The following is a 23,985-nucleotide window of genomic DNA, read 5'->3' as shown; positions in this document are numbered from 1 at the left end:
TAAAAATTAATTGAAATTACCAACCCTATAGAAACTATCCTTTGAAAAATTACATTGCAAGGAAGTCATAGGTTGTTGAGATGGCTCAGGACCCATACAGTAGAATGAAAAACCAAGCTCTTAAAGGTCATCCTCTCACGTCCACAGGTGACTAGCATGATGAAATAAACAGGGGAAGGGGTTAAGTGCTAAAAATAACTGCTAACTAATAAAGCTCCTGTACTACCTGTTTTTACTTTACTAACACCAAAGGAACTTAATGTCGTAATTACAAGCAGAATAATCCCTTTACTAAGGATTTTAGACAGACCCAAGATCTGAATGGTCACTAAATTCTAGACAATGCTACCGTCCTACCTCGTGAACTTTCAGAAATACTGAAACTATATTTAACTAATACATGAACTTTCATCTATACAATATAGATACACTCTAAAAGATAATATAAAGTGTTTTAAACATAAAGAATGTAAGCATTCTGATTATATGAAACATTCCTATAAATAACAAGTGGGGGATCCTCATACAATAATGGGCAAAGAATATAAACAGGCCCTTCACTAAAGTAAACACAAATGAGGTAAAAATGCTAATGTACTACAACCAGGAGAGGAATACCACAGAAACCTGAAAAAGCACCTGAAAGCATGTTAAGAAAAACAGAAAAAACAAACAAACAAAAACAAAAAATTAAATCACAAGCAATCAGCAAGCACTGAAATCCACATGAATACTAAAACGTGGGCAAATTAAAATAGCATTGGGTGAAAAAAAATTTTCAAAATGAAATATAGTACTTAGATTTGGATGGCAGCATATACCTTGTGGTTCTCAGGTAAACTTGAGGCTGAGGGAAGAGGATTAAGAATTCAAGGCGAGCCTCAGACTATACAGGAGGATCTAGGCCTCACCACCAACCCTTAAAAAAGATGCTACTTGGATTTAAAAAAGAAAAAAAAAACAAAACACAGAAAGTATAACATTCAGTTACCTTAGCTAAGTTACCTAGCCTCTCAGAACTAAGCTGGGTATAGCTCCTTTGGTAGAGGTGCTTGCGTAGCATGCAAACCATGGGTTCTCCTATAGCACCTGTACCACACTGTTAGTGTTGCACACATGTGCCTGAGACTGCATTTCTAGCACTTTCTGAGTGGGGTCAGGAGGATCAGAGGTTCAAGGTTCTTTAAGTTACATAAAGAGTTCAGGGCCACCCTGGCCTTCATGAGACCCTGTCCCCAAAACAAAACAAACGATTTCTCAGAACCTCAGGTTTTTAATTTAAAGTAGACACTGGGAGCCGACATGAGATGGCTCAATGGGAAGAGTCTCTTGCTGGCAGGAGAAAACCAATTTAAATCGTCTCCTGACCTCCACGTGCACATGGCATTACTACACACACAGTAAAAAGGAATGGAGCTTGGGCATGATGGGCCACACTTCCAACCCCAGCACTGAGGATGCAGAAGCAGAGCTCTGAGTTCAATGCTAGCCAGAGCTATCAAGTGAAGCTGTCTTATTTAAAAAGAAAAAAAAAAAAAAAAGCCAGGGATGGTGGTGGTGATAGAAGCACACACCTTTACTCCCAGTATTCAGGAGGCAGAGGCAGGTGAACCTCTGGTCTACAGAGGGAGTTTCAGAACAGCCAGGGCTACACAGAGACCCTGTCTCAAAAAAGAACAATTAACTAATTTAAACTCAAGCATGGACACGTCCAGTCTCCCAGGGCTTTTGAGTAGTAGCACTAGACCGTATAGGTACACAAGCACCATGGGTGTGATGGCACATACTGTCCTTAGAAGGGGAGATCCAGTCTCAGAACCAGAACATGGCTCATAGTAATCACCAGCACTGCTCATATGAAGTGGCCTATGATTTCTGTCTTTACTATGTTAGTACCTTCTTTAACTTACAGCGATGTAGGCTGCACAGAAGAACTTGGGCAAATACAGGAGAAGCCTGGCAACAAAGGCTCGTGGCTTGTGCTATGCACATGACCTCTCCTAAGTGCATTCAGCAACCTAGGACCCCTACCTGCATGGACTACCCCACTGCGTGGTTACCCACTTCAAAGAGAAGTTACTCCCGTTCACAACCTCCTGGTAACTACCTGCTGCGTTCAAATGTGTTTTTGCTTTGCTCTTAATAAAACTACTGATTATTTTTTTGTGTATTTATCTTTTCCAATTCTTTAAACGAGACACCAAGAACCTGGAAACACCCAGAGATCACAGGTAACAACTATGCAGCAAGGTGAATTGTTGGTGAAAATTCTCAGACCTAGCAATTCCTCGCTCTTCTTTTTCTTTTACGCTGTTGAACTTAGGTTCTGTTTCTGCCAGTTCTTTCTGCTTTTCTTCTATTTTTTCAAGCAGCTTCTGCCTCTCTTTTAATAAACGTTTCTGTAAATAAAGCAAGTAAAAATACAATCTGCTTAATTAATACATCAGCAAAAATTTTTCTCATGAAAATAACTCAATCCTACAACTAAGCTATTAGTAAAAAGAGCACTTACTAAGTTGACAGTTGAGTACAAATCAAATGTGACAAACCTACAAAAACTCAATTCTCACAGAAACTGGTATCTTCTGTAGTCTGCCCATCAACACAGCCTCACTTGCAGCAGTAACTTACCCGCTGTTCACTATTGCCTGCCAACTCATCTTGTAAATCCTTGGCTTTAAGTTCCAACTTGGTTCTTTGCTTAATCTGCTCTTGTCTTTCAGCACTAAGCTGTTCTTTTTCTTCTTTCATAGCTGAAATTTTTGTTTTCAGTTCTCGAACCTGGCGCTCAATATCCTAATCAAAGAGAGAAAGTAGGTCATAAGCAGAAGTACAGCAGAAGGACTGTGTCTTTACAAAACTTTTGTGACCCTGTGTGCACACAGACCGTGCAGGTGCACAGGCCACAGGGCACAAGAGAGGGCCAGAGGACAAATTTATAGAACCAGTTCTCTCCTGCCACTTTTACGTGGTTCCAGAGACGGAACTGAGGCAGCTGGGCTTGCACACATACACACTTTGCTGGCTCCATCCTTTTCTTTCACTTGAAACTTAATACAACAGTTATTTTCCAATATTCAACCTTTGTCAGTCCCCTTTATGGACACCATCCCATAATCTGGTACAAAAAAAAAATTCTCAACTGTTGAAAATTGAGAGAAATGTGAGCTGGTGCACAATCTTACCTCCATTTTATCCCTGGCATCCTGCTGGGCATCTCTCAATTGTCTGGATTTCTCTCCACTTGTCTCTCGCTTAGCAGAAAGCTGAAAAACAAACAACCTACCACTTTTAACTCATTGTGTATCTAACATTTTATAACATACAATTAAAATTATTTTCTAACTGCCAAGAAAAACTAAGAGAAATCATTTGCTTAAAATTCTATAAAGAAAAACTGTTTTCAGTCAAGTAGAAAGCCCAAGGATAATTTATAATTATTTTTTAATAAAACATCACCATTATTATTTTATAAAATATATTCTAAAATGTGAAGAAAAAAATATGGCCTAAAATAACCCTTTATTGTATTTTAGATATAATTAGAGCACTATACATTTCCTTTCCAGTAACCTAAAGGAAATTATTAACCAACGAATGTGTGCTTTTAGGCTGGTGTAGTCACGACTAGTCTGAGTTTTACAGTAAAATGATCATCTGAAAACACACACAAACAAAAGGTTTTCATTTTTAGTTTCTAACTAGAAATTACTAAGAGGTACAAATGCAGAGAAGTTAGCATGGTCATAAAACAAGCCACTCTGACTGGAGAGGAAGCCTCTGACCTCGTCAAGCTTGGCGCGGGTCTCGTTGAGCTCCTGGTTGTAGATGGTGTATTCCAGGGCACGTCTCATTTTATCCCACTTCTGATACTGGGCCAGTTCCTCCTTTTCCTCCTCTAGAGTATGTAATCGCTCTTCAATGTATTTTAGCAATTCATTGATCTTTTCCCGTTTACCCTCTTCAAAACAAAAATAAAACAATGGAAAGAAGATGGTGCTGAATATAATTTTCATGCAATATCAACTTTTTAAGTATAAATTAAAAATTCCCTCTAGAATATAGCATTCTTTCTTTGATATCATGTGGTAATGAAATCTAAGGTATAAAATCAGCAATTGAGGTTTTTTAATGAAAAAAAAAGAACAAATTCACATACTAACAGTCTCTCTTACATGTGGCAAAGAACCTCAGGTCACACCTACTTTCTCATCTGTAGGAGCAGCTAAGGTGGGAGAAGTAAGGAGAGGAAGAGGAAAAGGAAGAGAAGGAGCTAGGGAGAGCAGAGATGTAGGAGCGATGGAGAGCCACACAGGTATGGAGAGCAGTCGTGGGTAACAACTTCTATTTAGGTTAGCTAATTGGGAAACAACTCTTCATATGGGCATATTGTTATTGAGCATTGCCAAACATATAAAGCCTTTGATTAATCTTTAAGCATTAGAGTCTCATTTTTCTACCGGGCCGGCGTGGATGGTGGGATGGTCTGGGCACTGCCCAGCCTTGTGGAAGATTGGCAGAGCCATCTCTCATGCTGTGGCAGGGCTGTTTCTGGCTGGCTGTTTCTAGCTGCGGCGCACATGGCCTCCAGTCGAGAAACATGGCGGCTGAGCTAGGCAGAGCCACAGCAGATAGTTGGCCTGACCAGTGGCCGGTTTCAAGTAATTACTTCAACAAAGAGTGTGCTCTTCCACAAAACTAAAGAAAGAGATCATCACTAATATTACTAACTCTCAGTTTTTATCATTAAGGGCAGCGCATGCCATCACCATACAATGAACACTTAACTTCAATCCAGGCACGACACTAGCTTAACTGCCATAGTCTACAAAACCCAGTTTCCAGACAGCAAGTCTGGGGACCAGAGATATGAACTCTAAAGACATGTCAATTTACTAACTTTAAGCCTAGAACTGTTTCTAAGCAAAGTAGGGTTCTTATAATGAATATACTAGTAAGGACTCCAAGCTACATTCTACATCTACCTGTTTCTGAACCACTTAGCACTTGTAATAACTGATATGTCAGTATCTGGAGAGGAGGGAGAAGCATCCATCCCATTTACTGACCTCTGCTAATACTTCCGAGGAAGCCGAGTCAAATCCTGGTTGACTTAAAGGCCCTATTATCGGGGCGGGAGAGATGGCTCAGCGGTTAAGAGCACTGACTGCTCTTCCAGAGGTCCTGAGTTCAAATCCCAGCAACCACATGGTGGCTCACAACCATCCGTAATGAGATTGGATGCCCTCTTCTGGTGTGTCTGAAGACAGCTACAGTGTACTCATCAATACAATAAATAAATAAATATTTAAAAAAAAAAAAAGGCCCTATTATCTAACAACAGTCTTTCTTTTAAAGATAAACTATTAGAAACCTCAAACCTTAAACTACTTCAAACTAAGTCTTACTTTATTCAGTATGCAGGAAAATTACTATAGAATGTATTTCTGAGGCCAGACAACACCATTTAACTATTATTAACACAAGAACGATAACTAAGGAGGGAAATTATACAGCACACGTTTATTTTACCTGTTTCTTTCATCAAGGAGATGCTTTCTTCTTTACGTTCATCGTACACTCTAGTACCAGCTACTTCTCTCAATAGTTTTAATCTCTGAGAATCTGGTGCTGTTGCCATTTGGTTGATCTATAATTTTAGAAAAAACAATTAACTTTGACTACTCCTACTTAAGAATAAAAACTCTTTATGTTAAAATTTTTAGGTTTTATTGTTCAGAATCTTTTTGAGACAGTTTCTACGTAGCCTTGGCTGTCCTGAAACTTTAATAAACAGACCAGCCTAGCTGCAAACTTAAAGAGATCGCCATGCCTCTAGCTGAGTTCGCTACAAGAATAGACAGTGCTCTTAACCAGTAAGACATCTCTCCAGACCTACTTCAGACTTTTTTTTTCAAACAGGCTATATTAAAAACCCAACGAGATTGTATGAAGATGGTTCAGTGGATATACAAATGTCTGCGCTAAAGACCTGGCAATCTGAGTTTGACCTCCAGAACCCACATAAAGGTGGAAAACAAGCAGTGAGTGACCACAAGGCTGTTCTCTGACCTCAACATGCAAGCTGTAGCACATATAGCATGCATACACATCAATAATTTTTACATTTTAAACTATAAAATATAACAACTGTATGCTTCAATAGACAAAGATACTGGTACAATCTAAGTGGCATGTGACTTAACACAAATCATTAGATACCAAAATACTACCACTGCATGGAAGAAATTATGTTGTTCTTACACTTTTACATAAAAAAGGACTAGCTGTGAGCTAAGACACTATGATTTATCAAAGTACATACATCAAACAATACTCTAGGAAAAGATTCCCGAACAAAAACACCTACTGAAGAGTAAGTTGAGATGGAAATAATAGAGGAAGAAGCAGAATAATCAGTCAAAGTTTATAGTCTAGCTGATAAGAAGATCGCAAGGAGAATAAGATTCAGCACTCTGGTTTGCTTTTGCCAATGTAAGCTTTTTAATATTTAATATTTTAATCCTGTGATACGATAAAAATGGGACATTACTTCCTTCCCTCTTTTTTCTGTTTTTTTCAAACTTTTTGAAATGGGTTTTTTCTATATGACACTAGATGCCCTGGAACTTGTGCTGTAGACAAGGCTGGCCTTGAACTCAGAGATCTGACTGTCTCTGCCTCTTCAGTGGTGGGATTAAAGGCATGCATCACCACTGTCCAGCTTAGGAAGTAATTTTTTCAAACTTAATTTTTATAGAACTCATGCAATAGTCTTAGATATGATCACTCTAACTTCTAAAAGCCAATTTCTTCTAATAAACACTACCTCAGTAGGTCATTAATAAACAAGATCCACTTAATCTACTGATATACTCCTTTCAATACAAAACTAATATAGGTACCTAGTTAATTCTTAGTTAATCAATTATAAAATTCCAGCACTAGGGCGGCATAGGCAGTCAGGCCTCTGTGAGTTTGAGGTCACAGACTGACCTACACGTATTTGGTACTTCATAGCCATGAAAAACATTGACATCAATACAAAAAAAAAAAAAATCAATGAACATAAAAGACAGTAATGCCTAGTTTTTTGGTCCAACTTAACAACTAGAACCAATAAATCAAAATCACTCAGGGGAGACCATATCTAGTAAAACAGTTTCTACAAAAAAGGACATACAATTATTTTACCTTTCCTTGTTTAACAATGTAATAAGGATTACTTCTCGAAAACCCAGCACTTTCAAGGAGATTCATCACATCATTTTTCCTGTTAATAAACAATAAAAATTTCAAGATAAATAATTTTAAAGCACTCAATAATAAGCAAGCAAATTAACTTTAAACAGCATTAGGAACTACAGATTAGAAACTGAACTACCATTTCTCAGAGAAACTTGGGACTGCATATTCATGCTGGACGCTCTGAGAAGAACCCACTTGTGTTTTTACACTTGTAACAAATTGTAAACAGAAACAAATCCTTACGTGACCATCTTCTTATCTAGGAAATACTGATCTTTCTTGGCACCAATAACTCTTCGAAGTGAAACTTCTTCTTTATCAATCTAAGGGGAAAAAAAAAAGCCCAGAGAGTTGAGTAGATGACTTTTTACATAAGCACATTTCAAAGTCCTTGATTGCAACTATTTCAGATTTTCAACGATCTCACTTAAGATGATACTATATTTAGAAAAAATTTTCTTACAATTGCTTTACATAATCCTTTGTTTACTAGCGTGTTCATTAAAGTTTAAACACAAAATCCACTGGCAAACTACTTATTTACTTTAGCATGAACTAAATTATAAATCTTTAATGCTTATAATTTTAAGATATTGCATAAAATCCTCAACATGACTAAAAAAATTGACTGTCACTTACTGGTAATCTGTTGTCTGAATTGTCAAAAATGATTTCCACAAAAGCAGAAATAACACGAGGACCTGTACCCTCCTGAAACATGGAAAAAGAAGAATGAATAGGGCATTTGTAACTTAAGTGGTATTTTCATACTCTTTAAACCCATTTTAAACAGACAGGCATGGAGGAGCACACCTGTAATCTCGGCACTTGGGAGACTAAGATAGAAGGATTAACATTTAGTTCAATGTCAGCCTAGGCTACACAGTAAGACCCCTTCTGTGCTCCCTACCCAGCCCCCAACACATACACAGCTGAGTACGTAACAACCCTGACACAATGGAACACTTCCACCACTCATATTCTCGCTCACACACACACATTCATATCCCCCCCTTCTCACAGGACTCCATCCTTGGAGGTTGCACTCGGGCCTAGGTCCCTGTCACTCTGTTCTTTGTTTTATTTTTGAGACACAGTCTCACTATGTAGCCATGGCTGGCTCAAACTCAGAGATCCATGCTGTCTCTGCCTCCTGAGAGCTGCCGGGATTAATGGAGTGCACTGTGACGGCCAGCTCTGTTTGCTCATCATGAGATGAGGAGCATCTAAGATGTCACACACTGCCATCCCCATGATGTTCTTCCTTACTCTGGAGCCAGAGCAATACAAGCAAGGACCAGGACTGAAACCCATGAAACTGAGCCAAAATAAACCTTTCTGCCCTGGAGTTGTTTATGCCAGGCATTTTATTACAGTAACAAAACACTACTGCACTCGGGTTTAAATCTGAAATCATTTTATTGGGGCACAATAGCCTGTAGTCACCTAATTCTTCCAATTTGCTAATATTCAATACACTTTGAGGCTCTTTTCTTGTAGTCCCATCTCAGTGCTGAAAGGGAACTCTAAGAAGCCATGTGATGATGACTAGAAATCTGTTTTTAAGATGAAGCATAATACATACTTTTAAATCTGGTGACATAAATACACACCTTCAGACCAATCTATGACATAACTACGTACTCAATCCAGATGATTAACATCTTTTATACCCAGCTCAGGTATCATTCACTGCATCAAGTCTCTACGTGTTTTCTGGAAATGGTAAAGTGGCAGCAAAGCTAGCATGAGGACTTGAGTTTGGAGCCACAGCACCACATAAAAGCTGGGCACAACAGCCATGCCTACAACCCTAGTGTTTGGGGGCAGAAAACAGAGTCAGAAAAAGGTACCTAGGAGCTCACTGTCAGCAGCCTAGTTGAATGTAATTGATAAGCTCCAAGTTCAGTGAGACCCCATCTTAAAAAATATTAAAGACAGCAATAGAGAAAAAACACCGAATCTTGGCATCTGGCCACCCCCATAACCCCCCAAAAGATTACTGCTTTCAATGCCAATCTGAGAAGCCTAATGAATATCATATACTGTATCAGTTTTGATCATTGGGCTACAAACTCAAAACAAAAATGAGAAAAGTCAATGTTTAAAAGGGACTTCCTATATATAAAAAACATCATTTAGATATATTGTATAATTTTATCTGATCTAAAAGTTATATACAATATTTAAATGTTTTAAAATTTTATTTAATTCATGTTCTGCCTCCATGTATATCTGTTTGAGATTGTCAGATACCCTAGAACTCGAATTACAGACAGTTGTGAACTGCCACATGGGTGCTAGGATTTGAACCTGGGTCCTTTGAAAGAGCAGTCGGTGCTCTTAACTGCTAAGTCATCTCTCCAGCCTGCTATATACAATATTTAAACCAGCTAAATCTTGGTGTCTCATTACAGCCGTTTGAAACTTCTTATTCTAAGGAAATTTATAACAACTGTCCTTACAGGTTTTGTTTTATAGTGCTGGGGGTCAAACCTATTGGCCTCAAACAAGCGAGGCTAGCATTCACCCACTGAACGACATCACCAGCCCTCAGCATACTATTTTTCACATTGAAAACAAGATGTACAAAATACAGAGACAGATTTCATTTGTTTGCAATGGTTGATTCTGCATGCCCTCAACTTCCAGTTGGTTATCTTAAAGCTCCCCAATTTGCAAGTCTTTGTTCTCAGCAAACCTGTCCACAGAACCCAGCCAGATAGCAGTTTTACATAAATGTAAATGGGCTGATGAGATGGCTCAGTGATTCAGAACACCTACTGTTCTTACAGAGGACCCAGGTTCACTTCCCAGTACACACACAGAGTGGCTTACAACCACCAGTTTCAAAGAATCCAATGCTTTCTCTGGCTTCTCAAGAACCTGCATTTATTTGACTCATATACAGAGAAGCAGGGAAGTACACACACATGCACACACAACACATACACACAAATACAATTTTAAAAGTAAACTCATAAAGTCAAGAATGGTGGCTTACACCCCTAAATCCAGCACTTGAGACTAGGCAAGAGAATTACAAATCTGAAGTCAACGGAGCAACAAAGTGAAAACCTGTCTCAAAAAAGCTAACAAGGGCTGGCAAGGTGGGTCACCAAGAAGAAAGCAGCTTGCCATACAACCTTGCTGGCCTGAGTTCAATTACAGCAACTCACATGGAGAGAAAACAACCCCCAAAGTCCTCAGATCTTAATACATTCACCTTGGCACATGTACACATGTATATGTACACACACACACACACAAATAACTTCTAAAAAACGAAATCAGAAAAAGTTCATATGGAAAAAGTATATATAACTTTCTTCTAACTATTATAAAATTATTAGGCCTTTATCTAGCACTGATGTAATGTACTAAATTTTACAACAAAATAACACACTTGAGGAATTAAGGCTACATCATGTTCACAAGGGATCTGTAACAAACTTTTTTTTAAAAAGGTGTATTTATTTTTACTTTACATACAGGTGTTTTACCTGCATATGTGTCTATTTACCACATGTAGGCCTGGTACCCAGAGGCCAGAAGGAAATACAGAAATTTGTGAGCCACCTTGTGGATGCTGGAAATACAACCAACTCCCCTGGAAGAGTAGCCAGTGCACTCTTACTGCTGAGCCATCTTTCCAGTCTAATCTTCCCATCCCCTTTTAAGATAGGATCTCACACTGCAGCTCAAGCTGGCCAGGAACTATGAAAGCCCTGGGTGGCCTCAAACATCAAGGCAATCCTGACTTCCTTCCAAAAGGTGTAATTATAGGAGTGAGTGAGCTGCTACAGCCAGCAATTTTTTTTTCAAAGTGAGGATTGAATGTATGTTTAAAAATACATAATAATGAGTCTCACTCACGTGCAACAAAGCCAATCGCTGCTCTGGACGAAGATGACTAAATTCATCACTGAGAACAAACTGGATTGCTAAAAGCACAAAAGTCAGGTTATTAGCACATCCTAAAGGAGGACTTATGGCTTATTCATAACTCCGAATCTTAAAAGAATAGCACATGTAAGGTAACAAACACTGCAGATAAATTGCTTCACGTACACAAAATGATTGCAGACAATTCTCCAGTATATTAGACTAATCACTGGTAGAGAAATCAAGAAATTAAACTTCTACTGAAATAAAAGAGATGCAGAAGGCAGGTCTACTCCCTAATAAAAGCTTACGCTGATTAATTAGGTTAGCACTATAAAGTTATGCACTATATAACAAACGACATAAACAAGCCAAATTCGCCTAAAAACTATTTCTGTATAATGATGTACAATGCACGGCTACACCTGAACACATTTCTACAAACTACGGAATACAGGGGACTGGTCTGAGCTCCCAGCTTCTTCTGTCTGCTGCACTTCTTATACTATAATTCTGTGAGAACTAGTCCTACATTTCACACGAAATACCTAATTAAGAGACCACTGTCAAGATACAGACTGTTTTAATTCAGCCATTCTGGTCCAGGTCTAGCTAAGAGATCTCTAAGATACAAGTCAGCTTGAGAACACAAGGGAGGGAACACTCATGACAGCTCCGTGCTCTGACAGACTGTTGTTCCTCATCATCGCCTGGGATGGGTGGATCAAAACTGTCCAGCTTCCTCTGGGATTCTGAACTGTATGCTTTACTTCAGTCTGCTCTGATCGGCACCAAATTACATCCTTCAGACACATGTGTAAAGAGAAGAACCTTTACCCCTACTAAACCCTGTTTTCCACAAGCATTATCAACGAGGTTAACATTTTTAACCCCTCCTTATACTACAGTCCAACTTGGCTCATTTTTTTTCTCCTCAAAGAATTTGCTAACAAAGGCATGTTATTCTTATACTTTCATCCTTAAGGAATTTTCAAAGTTCTATCACCTTCAAACAGGTATCAGTATTTTTTATTTCACTGCTCTATCATTTCTTAGACTCCATCTAAGACAAATACTGCCATTATTACAGCACAAATAATTTCAACAAGTGTTTCTGCTGTCTTACACAGACAATTCAGATCCTCATATTCTAACCTGCTAGACTAAACCACAACCATGTATGACTTCTTAGGTTTCATGCAAGCATAATTTCAGAAATTAATTATTTAATAAACCACCTTAAAGACACTTGAGTCCATATAGTTAAAAATCCAAAAATCTATACTTACCATAAAAAAAGTTGCTTTTTCCAGATCCATTTCTGCCCACTATAAAATTTCAAAAACTACACATTAGTTCATATAAAAACCAAATTAAATTTACTAAATCTATTTTAATATTTTAAATGCAATTTTCTAACATACTACCTTAAAATTCAAATAAAATGTAGTGAGCAGAAGAAACTGTAATCACTTCCTGAGTTTAATCTTTATATAAAATTGTAGATGATAATCTTTGTTCTATTTTGAAACCAAATCTTTGTACATACTCTGGTTAGTCTCATACTGTGCAGTCCAGGCTAGCTGCTAACTTATAATCCTGCTGCCTCAGCTTCCCAAGTGCTGAGATAATAGATATGCATCACTACACCTGGCTTCAGATAGGTTTCCTCTGCTTTAATTGCCTGTGCCTGTTATGTTTGCATACATCCAGGCATGCATGCAGAAGGCAAAAGTCAACCTGGGTGTCTTCCTCTCTTGCTCATCTTAATTTTTAAGACGGCCTCTCACTGAATCTGTAGTTCACTGTTTCAGCTACACTGACTGGCCATCAACTTGGTACCATCTATTCCAGCCTCAGTGCTAAGACGACAGGCATGCCCCACTTCTACCTGGATGCTGAAACCCAAACTCAAGTCTCACACTTGCAGAGCACGCGCTGTACCCACTGAGCCACCCCACTCCCTTGACTCTTTGGCTCTTTCCTAATATTTCACGTAGAAGTGACTATGCTACCCAACACTGGTAAGTCATTAAAATGCACGAAAAATTATACTTAAATTATACCTGCTACTTTAGCAATTTAGATTCACGTATTGTTAGCTTTCAACAATGCTTAAGCATTTAAACTCCCAAGCATTCTCATGCTAAATTACTTACGATCCACCTCATACACTGACGTAGCTTAGCAAAATCACAAAAGTAGAGCTAATTATAAAGCACTTCTTTTGTTTTGTGTGGTTATTTATTTATTTACTGGAGACAGGCCCTCACACTACGTAACTCTGGAACTTGCTATACAGTCTAGGCTGGCTTCGAACTCTTGCCTCTGCCCCCTAGTTCTGAGAATAAAGGTGTGCACTACCATGCCTAGCTACAAGCCATGTTTTAAAGACATCTAACTTTATTTTTAGAGTGTTTGGAGGTTTTGTTTTGGAGACAGGGTTTCTCCATTTGATAGCCCTGGCTGTCCTGGGCCCTTGCTCTACAGACCAGTCTGACCTTGAGCTCACAGAGATCCACCTGCCTCTGCTTCCCAAGTGCTGGGAGCGTGCCTTGCAGACAGATTTTATTTTTAATGTGTGCGTGTGTATATTGGCACAGAAGTTTTGAGTGACGGGTGCTAGGAACTGAATCCTGATCCTCTGCAAAAGCAGTATGTGCTCACAGCTCCAGTCGTCTCCCCAGTTTCAAAGGCACGTCTTCACAACTTGAATTCGAATATTAACAAATCTACACATTTGGCTTTCACCGGCCAAATCCTGGGTAATATGAGTACCAAAATTGCTACCCTGATGGTTATTAGAAGAAACAATTCATTAGTTTGCAACAACAATAGTAAGATAAATAAACATGGAGAGCTCTTGTTTAGAAGGGGAAACCAATTGCCAAGTGATAAAAAGCAAAGAATGCTAGAAACAGAGAAATCATTATTTTGTAACTATCAAACTAAAGGCAAAACTCATCAATGAATGTTAAGTATAAAGGTAATTTTAAAAAAATACAGTAGCATGGGGCTAGGGATGGTTCAGTGGCTCCTCTTTCAGAGGTCCTGAATTCAGCTAACCGCACCTACAACTGTCTATAACTGCACTTCCAGGAAATCCAATGTCCTCTTCTGCTCCAGTCACTAGGCATGCACATGGTACAGACATAAATGCAGGCAAAACACCCATATGCATAGAGTAGAACAAAATGAAATAGAATAGTTGCACGGTCCAGAAGCATTTCCCTATATTAATTATTTACAAGGGGAAAAACAGTTTATATAACACTAGCCATGTCCCTGACCAATTAACAGTAATTAACAGCACCAATAAGGTGAATGGACCTCCTGTCTCCAAATATACTGTGAAACACAGGACATTGTAGCACTTTTCAGAAATAAACCAAGCATAGTGGCACATCTGTACACTACAGGATCAAGGACAGGGACTTCTAACTAAGAGCAGCCTGTGTGACAGACACAGCAAGGCATTATTTCAAAATTAAATAAAAATATGAAGTAAATAAGTTAAATAAAAAATACCGTCCATCGGAGGATAAACCTCCTAGTAGTCAAATAGAATTAAATGAAAATCCTAGTACCTGACAGAACATTATAGGCTATTGTCAAAATACTTGCCTGACTACTAGAACCATATTGAAAGCATAGAAAGACCCTATTGCTGAAGATACCACAAGCTTTAGTTGCAAGATACTGAGAGATCAAGCTGAATCTGAGCAGCACGTTTCCTGCCTACTGAACAGATTTCATAGAGCTAGAAAGTACTACAGTAGCTGCTGGGGGAGTCCCAACCCAGCTGTGGACCCCATAATCTACAATAATGACTTGCCTGCTAAGATCTGCCAGTGATGTAATCAGGCATGACTATTGTAGGGGTAACCTGAGCTTGTTGGTGGAAACTTAGGTCTGGTACTATAAACCTAGACAAAGCCCATGGTTAGGATCATCATAGGTTTTTCCATAGGGAAAAACCTTCTACAGTTTTGCTAAACGGACATGACAGTTTTATTTTTAAGATTTTGGTTTTGTGTGTATGGTATTTTGACTACAAGTATATCTGGTGACCACATGCATGCCTGGTGTCTATAGGATCCAGAAAAGGGCATCAAATCCCCTAGAACTGGAGTTACAATGGTTAACTGTCATGTGGGTATTAGGAATTCAACAGTCATCTGAAAGAGCAGCCAGCTCTTAACTGCTGAGCCATTTCTGCAGACCTTAAGTAGAGATGGTGTAAAGCTGCCTCTAAACATGTTTATGCCCTCTGATGAGCGAGCCAGGGCAGTGCTGCAGAGCTTGCCCCAGTGGTATGAGGACAAGAAAGGTGGTCAGCTCAAATACCTCCCAGCCCCATATCCATGGCTATGAGTTGGTTCACCCCAGTATCTACCCTCATCAGTGACTTGCTGGAGCCATTGAATCAAAGAAGCCAGTCCTACAAATCACAAACTACAGAATCTCAGTGACTCAGGGTAACAACAGAATTCCGGAGTCCCAGTGAGACTCCAGTATTGATTGATAGTATGTAGCACAAGCCAGAGCCTCAAACCAGACCAATGACTCATTGCAATGAACATCTGCAAGCAAAGAAGTGTGGACAAAGGCCATACTGTGGGACACACTATAACTTCCACAATGAGGTTTTTTTTTGGGGGGGGGGGGGGCGGGGGAGGCTGCAAGGGTAGAAAGCAAGTACGAGGAGACAGGGAGAGATGAGTGGGATCAGGATGCATGATGTAAAATTCACACACACGCAAACAAAACAAAACAAAAACAGAAGGGTTATTTTTAGAAAGCTGTAAACAGGAGGCTGGAGAGATGGCTCAGAGGTTAAAAGCACTGGCTGCTCTTCCAGAGGACCTGAACTCAATTCCCAGCAACCATATGGATGAGATCTGGTGACCTCTTCTGGCCTGCAGGTATAAATGCAAGTAAAACACTGTATACATAATTAATTAAAAAGAAAATTGTAAACATACATATGTCTAGTTAAGTTTCAATTTCAGACAGTGAATAGTATTTTAGTGTGTGTATGTCTTATCCAACATTTCTTTTGTCTTACTTGGAATTTCTAATGATTAAATAATCATCATGTCAATCAAGGGGAAATGCTAAACCTACTATTGTGTAGAAATGTACACAAATCCCAGATATTTACAAGAGTCACAGGCAAGCTCCTTTCTAGTGTTCAGTAGTTTAATGAAATAAAGAAACTTATGAAATTTAAATTAAAAAAATATTATGCCCATAGATTAGTGCTGCTCTCAGACTTCATCAGAGGAGCTCTTCTGCAGATGTGCAGTGGGTACTGCAGTGACTTAGAACTGGCCAAACTGCAGAGACTATGAAGTGCTTGTCACTAAATTAAAGTCCTTTTTTTTGAGACAGGGTTTCCCTGTGTGGTTCTGACTATCCTGGAACTCACTCTAAACCAAGCTGGTCCCTCTGCCTCCTGAGTGCTAGAGTTAAAGGCTGCCCAGGAAAGAGCGTCTTATAGACACGAATGGTCACTACGGTCATCAATTCACTGCAGCTATCATTACTTGCACAAGACTGGACCCAGCACCATTTCATCACTGTCAGCTCATGAGGCCCCACCACTCACTGAGGGTAACTGATGCATGCTGAGGAAAGAGAACCAATGTCTTCAGTGGTACAGCAGTGAGAAGCTGACAGGCTCCAACAACTAAGTGGCCCCAGACTCATGTTCCTGTAAGCAACCATAATTAAACTCAGCGGAGCAGAAGAGAGAAATAAGTAGGAGGGGCTTCAGTGTGTGGTGGAAAGAGGGTGAGGGAAATGGGGTCCTTTTGTAAAGACTCATACGTGTATAAAATTGTCAAATAAAATTTTAAAAGGAAAAAAATGAAAGTTGTTGGATGTTCTAGATTAAAGAAGTTTAAAAAAAAAACATGGCAATTACACCTAATAGTTAATAATAAGCTGGATCTTTTATGGGGGAATTCTGTAAAGAATACACCTGGGTCAATCAGAATAACTAAAAACTGAGGAGAAGAATATTAACATTAACTTTAAACTAGTAACTACGCAATGACTATAAAAATATCCCTGGCTTGCAAATTACACATTAAAATACTCACATACATAAGATAAAATAAGTAAACCTAAAAAAAAAACAACTTATTTAATAATTTTGATCCTAAAATAAACAAAAGACTTGAAAGCAAGTACCTCTTGTGCTGATGTTTGCATAATGTGATAGCCCAAATATTGTTTGCCCTGTATGTCCTTGTCCCCAGTCTTCAGATCTAACCAAGATATACTGAAGATACATTAGAGCAAGGAAAAAACTGCCCCTGTGAGTCTACAGTTTTTTCTTGTCATTGTTCCCTAAAATAGTATGACAGTTACCTATATAGCATTTCCTGGCAGAGAGTACAACAAAAGAAATCAGATTGAATTGAAGGGGTTTGTGTATCCTCAGATTTTGGTATTCATGGCTACAGAAGAGGTCTCTTCTAGAATCAATCCCATGTATATTATGGATTTGTATATACGTTTTAGGGGCCTTCTGCCAGTTTTAAAATAAATAATTTAGGCTATTATGAGAAATCATGAAAGCTAAAAGACATTAAATTGTAATTCCATCTAGAAATGATTGTTCTCCCTCTATCTCTTAAAATGTCTTTAATTCACTCACTCATTCATTTTGAGGCAGAGCTTCACTATATAGCACAAGATGGCCCTTAAATTCTTGATCCTCCTACCTCAGCTCCTATGTGCTGGAATTATAAGAATATACCATGTTCAGGTCCAAATTCGTTAATAAGGAAACCCTGGGCTGGAGAGATAGCTCAGTTATTAAGAGCATTTGTTGCTATTCCAGAAGACCTGAATTGGGTTCCTAACACACATGAGGAGGCTAACAGCTTCAGGGGATCCAGTGTACTCTTGGCTTCCTTGTACACACGCACGAACGCGCACACACACAAATGTTTTTAAAAAGATAAATGTGTTAACCCTGATTTTCTAGAAGACAGAATAAACAGACATAGCTGCTAAAAGGCTTAATGAAAATTGCAGTCTAAGGGCAAGAGTCTTACGTCTTACTTTTCTGTTGCTGTAATAACACTGTGACCAAGGCTACTCACAGCAAGAAGAGTTTATTGGAATGTACAATTTCAGAGGGTTCAAGTACATGACTATCATGGTCAGAAACGTAGCTGCAGGCATGGTGCGGTAATAGTTAAGTGCTCACTTTTCTCTACAAGCACGAGGCAGAGCTAACTGGGAATGGCATGGGCTTTTGAAACCTCAAAGCCATTCCCAATGACACACCTCTTCCAACAAGGCCATACCTCCTAATCCTTGCCAAACAGTTCCACTAACTGGAGACTATTCTCATTCAACCCACTACATTGTGTATGCTTGTTTTGTTTGCATGTGTGGGAGTCTACTATGTTCATGCTTTATGCCTAGAAAGGTCACTAATCCTCTGGAACTGGAGTTAAGACATGGATGTAAACCACCATGTGAATGCTAAGAACTGAATCCAGATCTCCTGCAATAATATATACTCTTAACAATCGAGCCATCTCTCTAGCCCCTGAGCTCAGATTTTTAAAGACACATTTGGTTTGGCCATGTTTGATAACTACCAAATAGCTTTCTGGACCAGCCATGCCTTGAAAGGTCAGATGAGAGATTTGTCCACTGGTGCCTGCCATTCAATTGGTCATAGTTTACTGCATAAGACATTTATTCCCTGGTGCTTTTGGAATGTTTTGCTCTGGACTCTGAAATACTTGTGGTGTTATGGCTTTCCTTTGACATTCACAGGCCTCACTTGAATGTATCGCAGAATAGGCTGGAACAACCAAAGATACTGCCATGTGAACCCTGTAGAAACCTTGACTCCCTCAGGATTTCATTAAGAGTGTAGACTTATTTAAGCTTTATTAAATAAAAATGGGTTCACCTTATAATATGTTGGTAAATCTGCTATTTTTTCTCAAAGAATAAATGCTTGCTTTTGTTAGAGGCTAGAATAATTTTATTTTCCATATAGTGTTGCACAGCCCAGTCTGGCATCAAACTCAAGATCCTGCTGCCTCAATGCTAGAGACTTGGCTGATCTGAAACTTCCCCCTTTCTCTGCCTTCTGAGTACTAGAATTATGAGCATGTGCCACAGAAGAGGTCTTGAATGGCTTTCCTTTATTAAATATCTACCAATCTTTAACACTTTTAGTGTTTTACTCTATAAATAGGTGTAATTTGTATAGAGATACTTAATTTTTTTAAAGTTATTAATGGATTATGACTTATTTTCAAGTATGTGTGCAAGCACAGATACCAATGGAGGCAAGAGGCATTAGCTTTCTCTGGAGCTGGAGTTACAGATGGTTGAGGCCCTGTCGTGGGTGCTAGGAAGCAAACCTGGGTCCTCTGCAAGAGGACTATGCTCTTAACCACTGACCCTTTCTCTACCTCCAACTGTCATTTAAAGTACTTAAACTCACTTGATCTTTTCAGCTTTTATTTAGAATTAATTTTGACTTGACTTTATGGGAAAATTTCCCAATGAGAACAAATGCTTGTCTTTAGTCATCGTCATTTTTTTATTAAACTTGTTACTCCCCACCCTGGCCCAGTAAGGTATGTCTATCCTTTGCCTCTGACTTGATTACCTGCACATATGTATATGCACATCTTGTTATGTGTGCCTGGTGCCCAGAGATCAGAAGGCATCAGATCCCCTCATACTTGAGTTAGGAATGGAGATAAGCCACCATTAGGGTACTGGGAACCACACTATGTCCTCTCCAAGTGCTCTTACCTGCCGAGCTGCCTCTCCAGCCCTCACTATAGACTTTAAAACAACTTCACTGCATAACTACTTTCCACTTTCCTCACATTAATAACAACTTTCCATTTGTCTCACATTGAAGTATCTCTTTAATTGTACCAGGAAAAGCAGTACCGAGAGAGGCACGTTATCTTAGTTAAAACGTATTAAAGAATTCTTGCAGCCGGGCGGTGGTGGCATACGCCTTTAATCCCAGCACTTGGGAGGCAGAGGCAGGCGGATTTCTGAGTTCAAGGCCAGCCTGGTCTACAGAGTGAGTTCCAGGACAGCCAGGGCTACACAGAGAAACCTTGTCTCGGAAAAAAAAAAAAAGAAAAAAAAATTCTTGCTTTCCTCTCAAAAGAAACTATGTTACAAGCAAAGGAACAGAACTGCTCTCTGACCACAGCTAAAACAAAAATATTTAACAGACCTTAGAGACATGATTCTAGATAACGATCACTTGCAAAACCACACAAAACTGGAACATTAAGGTATTTTTCAGCTTAGAAGTAAAAGAAATATCGTAAAATCTAGTTAGTATTTCTTTTTCTCCATTTCTAGTATTTTCAGACTGCCAAACATAAGGAAGCTCCCATAGGAGCTTATAATGAAATGCAACAAAACTCTAGTATAATCGAGATACTAGATGGATTAATCAATTAACACCCTTTTGTAGCTAGAAGCACAAGACTGGCATGTTTTATTCCCACAAAGAGTTGCAGACCATGTAACACAGGCAAAACAAAACAAAACAAAACAAAACAAAAAACAAACAAACAACCAAAAAAAACCAAACCAACCAACCAAGCCTAGCCTCCAATTTTTGTTTTTACTTATTTAATGTCTAGGTCCTGACATACTGACTAAATTCATCTTGAATTCCTGAACTCAAAACTCCAAAGTAATCACTCCTGGCTTTCCTTCATTATTTTACATAAGGCCTGGTTCTCTAAAGGCCTTTGGAGAACACTGGCATTCATTTTTTCCCTCTCAACTGAATCTGCACGCAGATCAACGATCCTGCTACAGAATTAGGAGACACAATGCTAGAGGAAGTCCTGAGGGTGGAAGCCCTGAGGAAGACATTAACTGTCAACTGGGCAGAAATGAGACCTCATCAGAACTCAATCATGCTGGTACCAGAAACCCAAACCTCTGTCCTCCAGAACCGCCTACTCCAGCTGTCTAGGGTACCTGCTTCTGCCTTAGCAAACTGCGACTACAACATTGTAATAGTCAAACTGTCAACACTAGACTCTGTTTTCTCATGTCTAGCACTAATTTCATCCATCCTTTAAATTCAGCAGAATGTGGTTTTTGTCAGCTATAACAGCAAAACAGGAGATTTTTAAACAGCAAAAACCTTAACTAAGTACTGCTAATGGCAACAACCATATGCTCTTTAATCTCAGATTTTTATATACTTTCTCTTTACTCTTTCCAGTGGCCTTATGAGAAAGGTATGGTGTCTGTTCATGTCTGTCACGAAAACTCACACTCACAAAAGAAATTTACAAGGGAAAAAGACTACAATCTGCAGATAAGCCATCTTTCTAATGAGCCCCTGAACAAGAACAGGCAAAAACCATTCAAAACACCCTCTCATGTAAAAGGTTCTGAAATAAAAACACATATCCAGCATTATCCTCCACAGACGTGCTAGGCAAGCATTTCTACTACTGAACTTACACCACCAGGCCCCAAGATGATTTATCTCTAAGTTACCCAAATATCTTATTTTTATAAACTAAGCAATTCCTCGGTGCAGATAAGAGGAAAAGGAGAAACCTCAGAGGAATATTACTTAAGATTCAAAGACAACCCCTGTCTCCTCCGGCCTATCACATATATCTGCATCAATTCTAAACCTGATATATTAAACCAAGAACGTTACCAACACTTACCAATAACGTTATGTTTCGAACTGAAGGGATCTACAATTGTCTGATCTCGGTAGCTTCGGAACCCCTGGATGATCACCTGATAAAGAGAACACAGAGAGCACTTCTATACCAACATCCTCTCCTTCAAACTTCTGGCTTCCCATTCAACGTAAGACAGAAGAAACATCCCACTCGTCGTAGAACATTTCTCTTGGGAGCATGCAAAATAAAAACTTGCTAAAACCCTTCCGCCGGCCTGCAACCGTTGCCGATAGTGTCGCTCTGGGAGAAGCTCTCAAAATTTTGAGATGTATAGAAGAAACCTCAACACCGAACACTGGGCTACAGTAAAGATATAGCAAGCAGGCGAGCTGGTCGCTGCTCGCCTGACTGCAAGCCCAGTGAGGGCATCTTTGAGTCAGACCACTGGCCAGCCCAAAAGAGTCAACTGAAAGAAACAAACAGGATAAAATAAAACAAAAGGGGGCTGGGGTGGAATGCTCAGAGCCTGACACCTCTAATAGAAAAACGTGGCCAAGCGTATGCTCAGAGGCTCATTCCGGAGGTGGCCTCTTGCGCGGGAAGACCTTTTTGACAGAAGTAAACAACCGAGTGAGCAGGCGCGACGTGCTCTGCAGCGAGGGTCCGCCCTTCTGGGGCAAAGCCCGAGGCAAGGTTGAGATAAGCCTTCAGCCCAGCCCCGGCCTCGAGGCCTGTGCAGGGCCATCCCTGCAGAACGACGCGGCCTGCCGCACCCCCAACCCCCACGAGCTCGCAGCAGCCCGCGGCGCCCGAGAAGGCCGGGCCTTCGCCGCCTGCAGCCCACCGCGCCCGGCCCCGCGCTCCGCTCCACACACCGCGCCCCGAGGGGAAGCTCCGGCTGCAGCCGGGCGCTCCGCTCGCCCGGACCCCGCTCCTCCCCGCACCCCCCGCACGCCCCGGCCAGCTCTGACCCACCCGCGGGTCGCGCCGAGACACCCCGCCTCTCACGGCCCGTGAGAGGGAAGGACGCCAGCCCCTACCTGCTTGATGTACATGGCTCCGGGCCCCTCGGCAGGGGGAAGGCTCCACCTCAAAACCGCAACAGCGCCGCGGCAGGGTCAGGAGAGGCGCGGACGGCCCCCTCCCACCGGGCTCCGTACGCTCCCGCTCGCTCCCCTGTGGCCGAACAAAATGGCGGCTGCCGGGGAGGCGGAGCCCGCGCGGCGGGCGGGACCACGCTGGGATCGATGCAGATCGCGGGGGGAGTCGGGGCCAGCCTCTCTCTGTCGCGTCGGAAAGACCACTCTCCCGCGGCCCTCTCGGATGGCCTGAATCTGGTAAATTATTATTTATCGCCTTGTTTGCTGAGGATCAGTTGGGCGTTTGACTCCGAGGAGCCTTGCTCGAGAGGCTGGCCTGTACTACCTCCGTACGCCGGGACGATGGTCGCGCTCATGAGGGGCGGGGTCTGTTCGGCGCCAAAGCCCAGAGTGAGACGAGCGGAGCCAATCGTCGAGCGCGCCCGAGGTCACGCGGTCGCCGGGCCGCTTAAAAAGGATGGCCTGTCAAGCTAGCGCCTGACTTGAATGTAGGGCTCATTGTGACTGCTTGGAGTTCCGAGCTCCGAACCTCTGCTGCTCCATTATTCCCTTTATGAGCTTAGAGCGCCTCCTGCTGGCTCTGATCCTCCTGACAGCTCTGAGAGGACTGGAGGATGCTAGAACGTTTGAAGGTTTTGTGTTTGATTTAGAGAGGTTGTTTCTTATTTTTCTGAGGCCAGCTCTCAGTCCATCAGTTGGCATCGAACTCACCTTGTAGCTAAGGATGACTTTGAACTCTTTATCGTCATGCTTCCCTTTGTAAGTGTTCACGCACCACCACACCCGGCTTAAATATGATCATGAATATACCATTACTGTGGTCGTTTCTGTGTACCATCTCCAAGCCTAGAAAGGCCTGTATAATTGCCACAAAGAAAATTTCTTGAAATAAAGTAGGTACTGGAAGCAGTCCCTAATTGTATAGGATCTTTAGCCCTGGCTTTCCTGGAATTCGCTCTGTAGACCAGGTTGGCCTCAAACTCAGGGATCTGCCTGCCTCTGCCTCCCCAGTGCTCGGATTAAAAGGCATGTCCCGCCATGCCCGGCTAAATGTACAGTGTAGGAAGTAG

The 23,985-nt window shown here is 40.6% G+C and overlaps 1 protein-coding gene across 1 annotated transcript in view; it reads right to left on the bottom strand.

Annotated features, from left to right (window-relative positions):
- The window catches only part of Smc3 (structural maintenance of chromosomes 3), a 43,376-nt gene extending 20,388 nt beyond the window's left edge, over positions 1-22,988 (bottom strand). Inside the window, exons 1-12 of the mRNA XM_028773495.1 lie at positions 22,856-22,988; positions 21,855-21,930; positions 12,423-12,461; positions 11,125-11,192; positions 7,888-7,959; positions 7,492-7,571; positions 7,195-7,273; positions 5,533-5,650; positions 3,786-3,961; positions 3,186-3,266; positions 2,632-2,796; positions 2,278-2,399 (exon numbers count right to left, since the gene is read on the bottom strand). Coding sequence (XP_028629328.1) covers positions 2,278-2,399; positions 2,632-2,796; positions 3,186-3,266; positions 3,786-3,961; positions 5,533-5,650; positions 7,195-7,273; positions 7,492-7,571; positions 7,888-7,959; positions 11,125-11,192; positions 12,423-12,461; positions 21,855-21,930; positions 22,856-22,870 — 1,091 coding nt within the window. The 5' untranslated portion in view covers positions 22,871-22,988. The remainder of the gene's footprint in view (positions 1-2,277; positions 2,400-2,631; positions 2,797-3,185; positions 3,267-3,785; positions 3,962-5,532; positions 5,651-7,194; positions 7,274-7,491; positions 7,572-7,887; positions 7,960-11,124; positions 11,193-12,422; positions 12,462-21,854; positions 21,931-22,855) is intronic.
- Between the last annotated feature and the right edge of the window lie 997 nt (positions 22,989-23,985).

This window comes from Grammomys surdaster, unplaced genomic scaffold (assembly GCF_004785775.1).
Source record: "Grammomys surdaster isolate TR1022 unplaced genomic scaffold, NIH_TR_1.0 66, whole genome shotgun sequence".
NCBI lineage: Eukaryota > Metazoa > Chordata > Mammalia > Rodentia > Muridae > Grammomys > Grammomys surdaster.
This window is presented reverse-complemented; position numbering and strand designations above follow the sequence as displayed.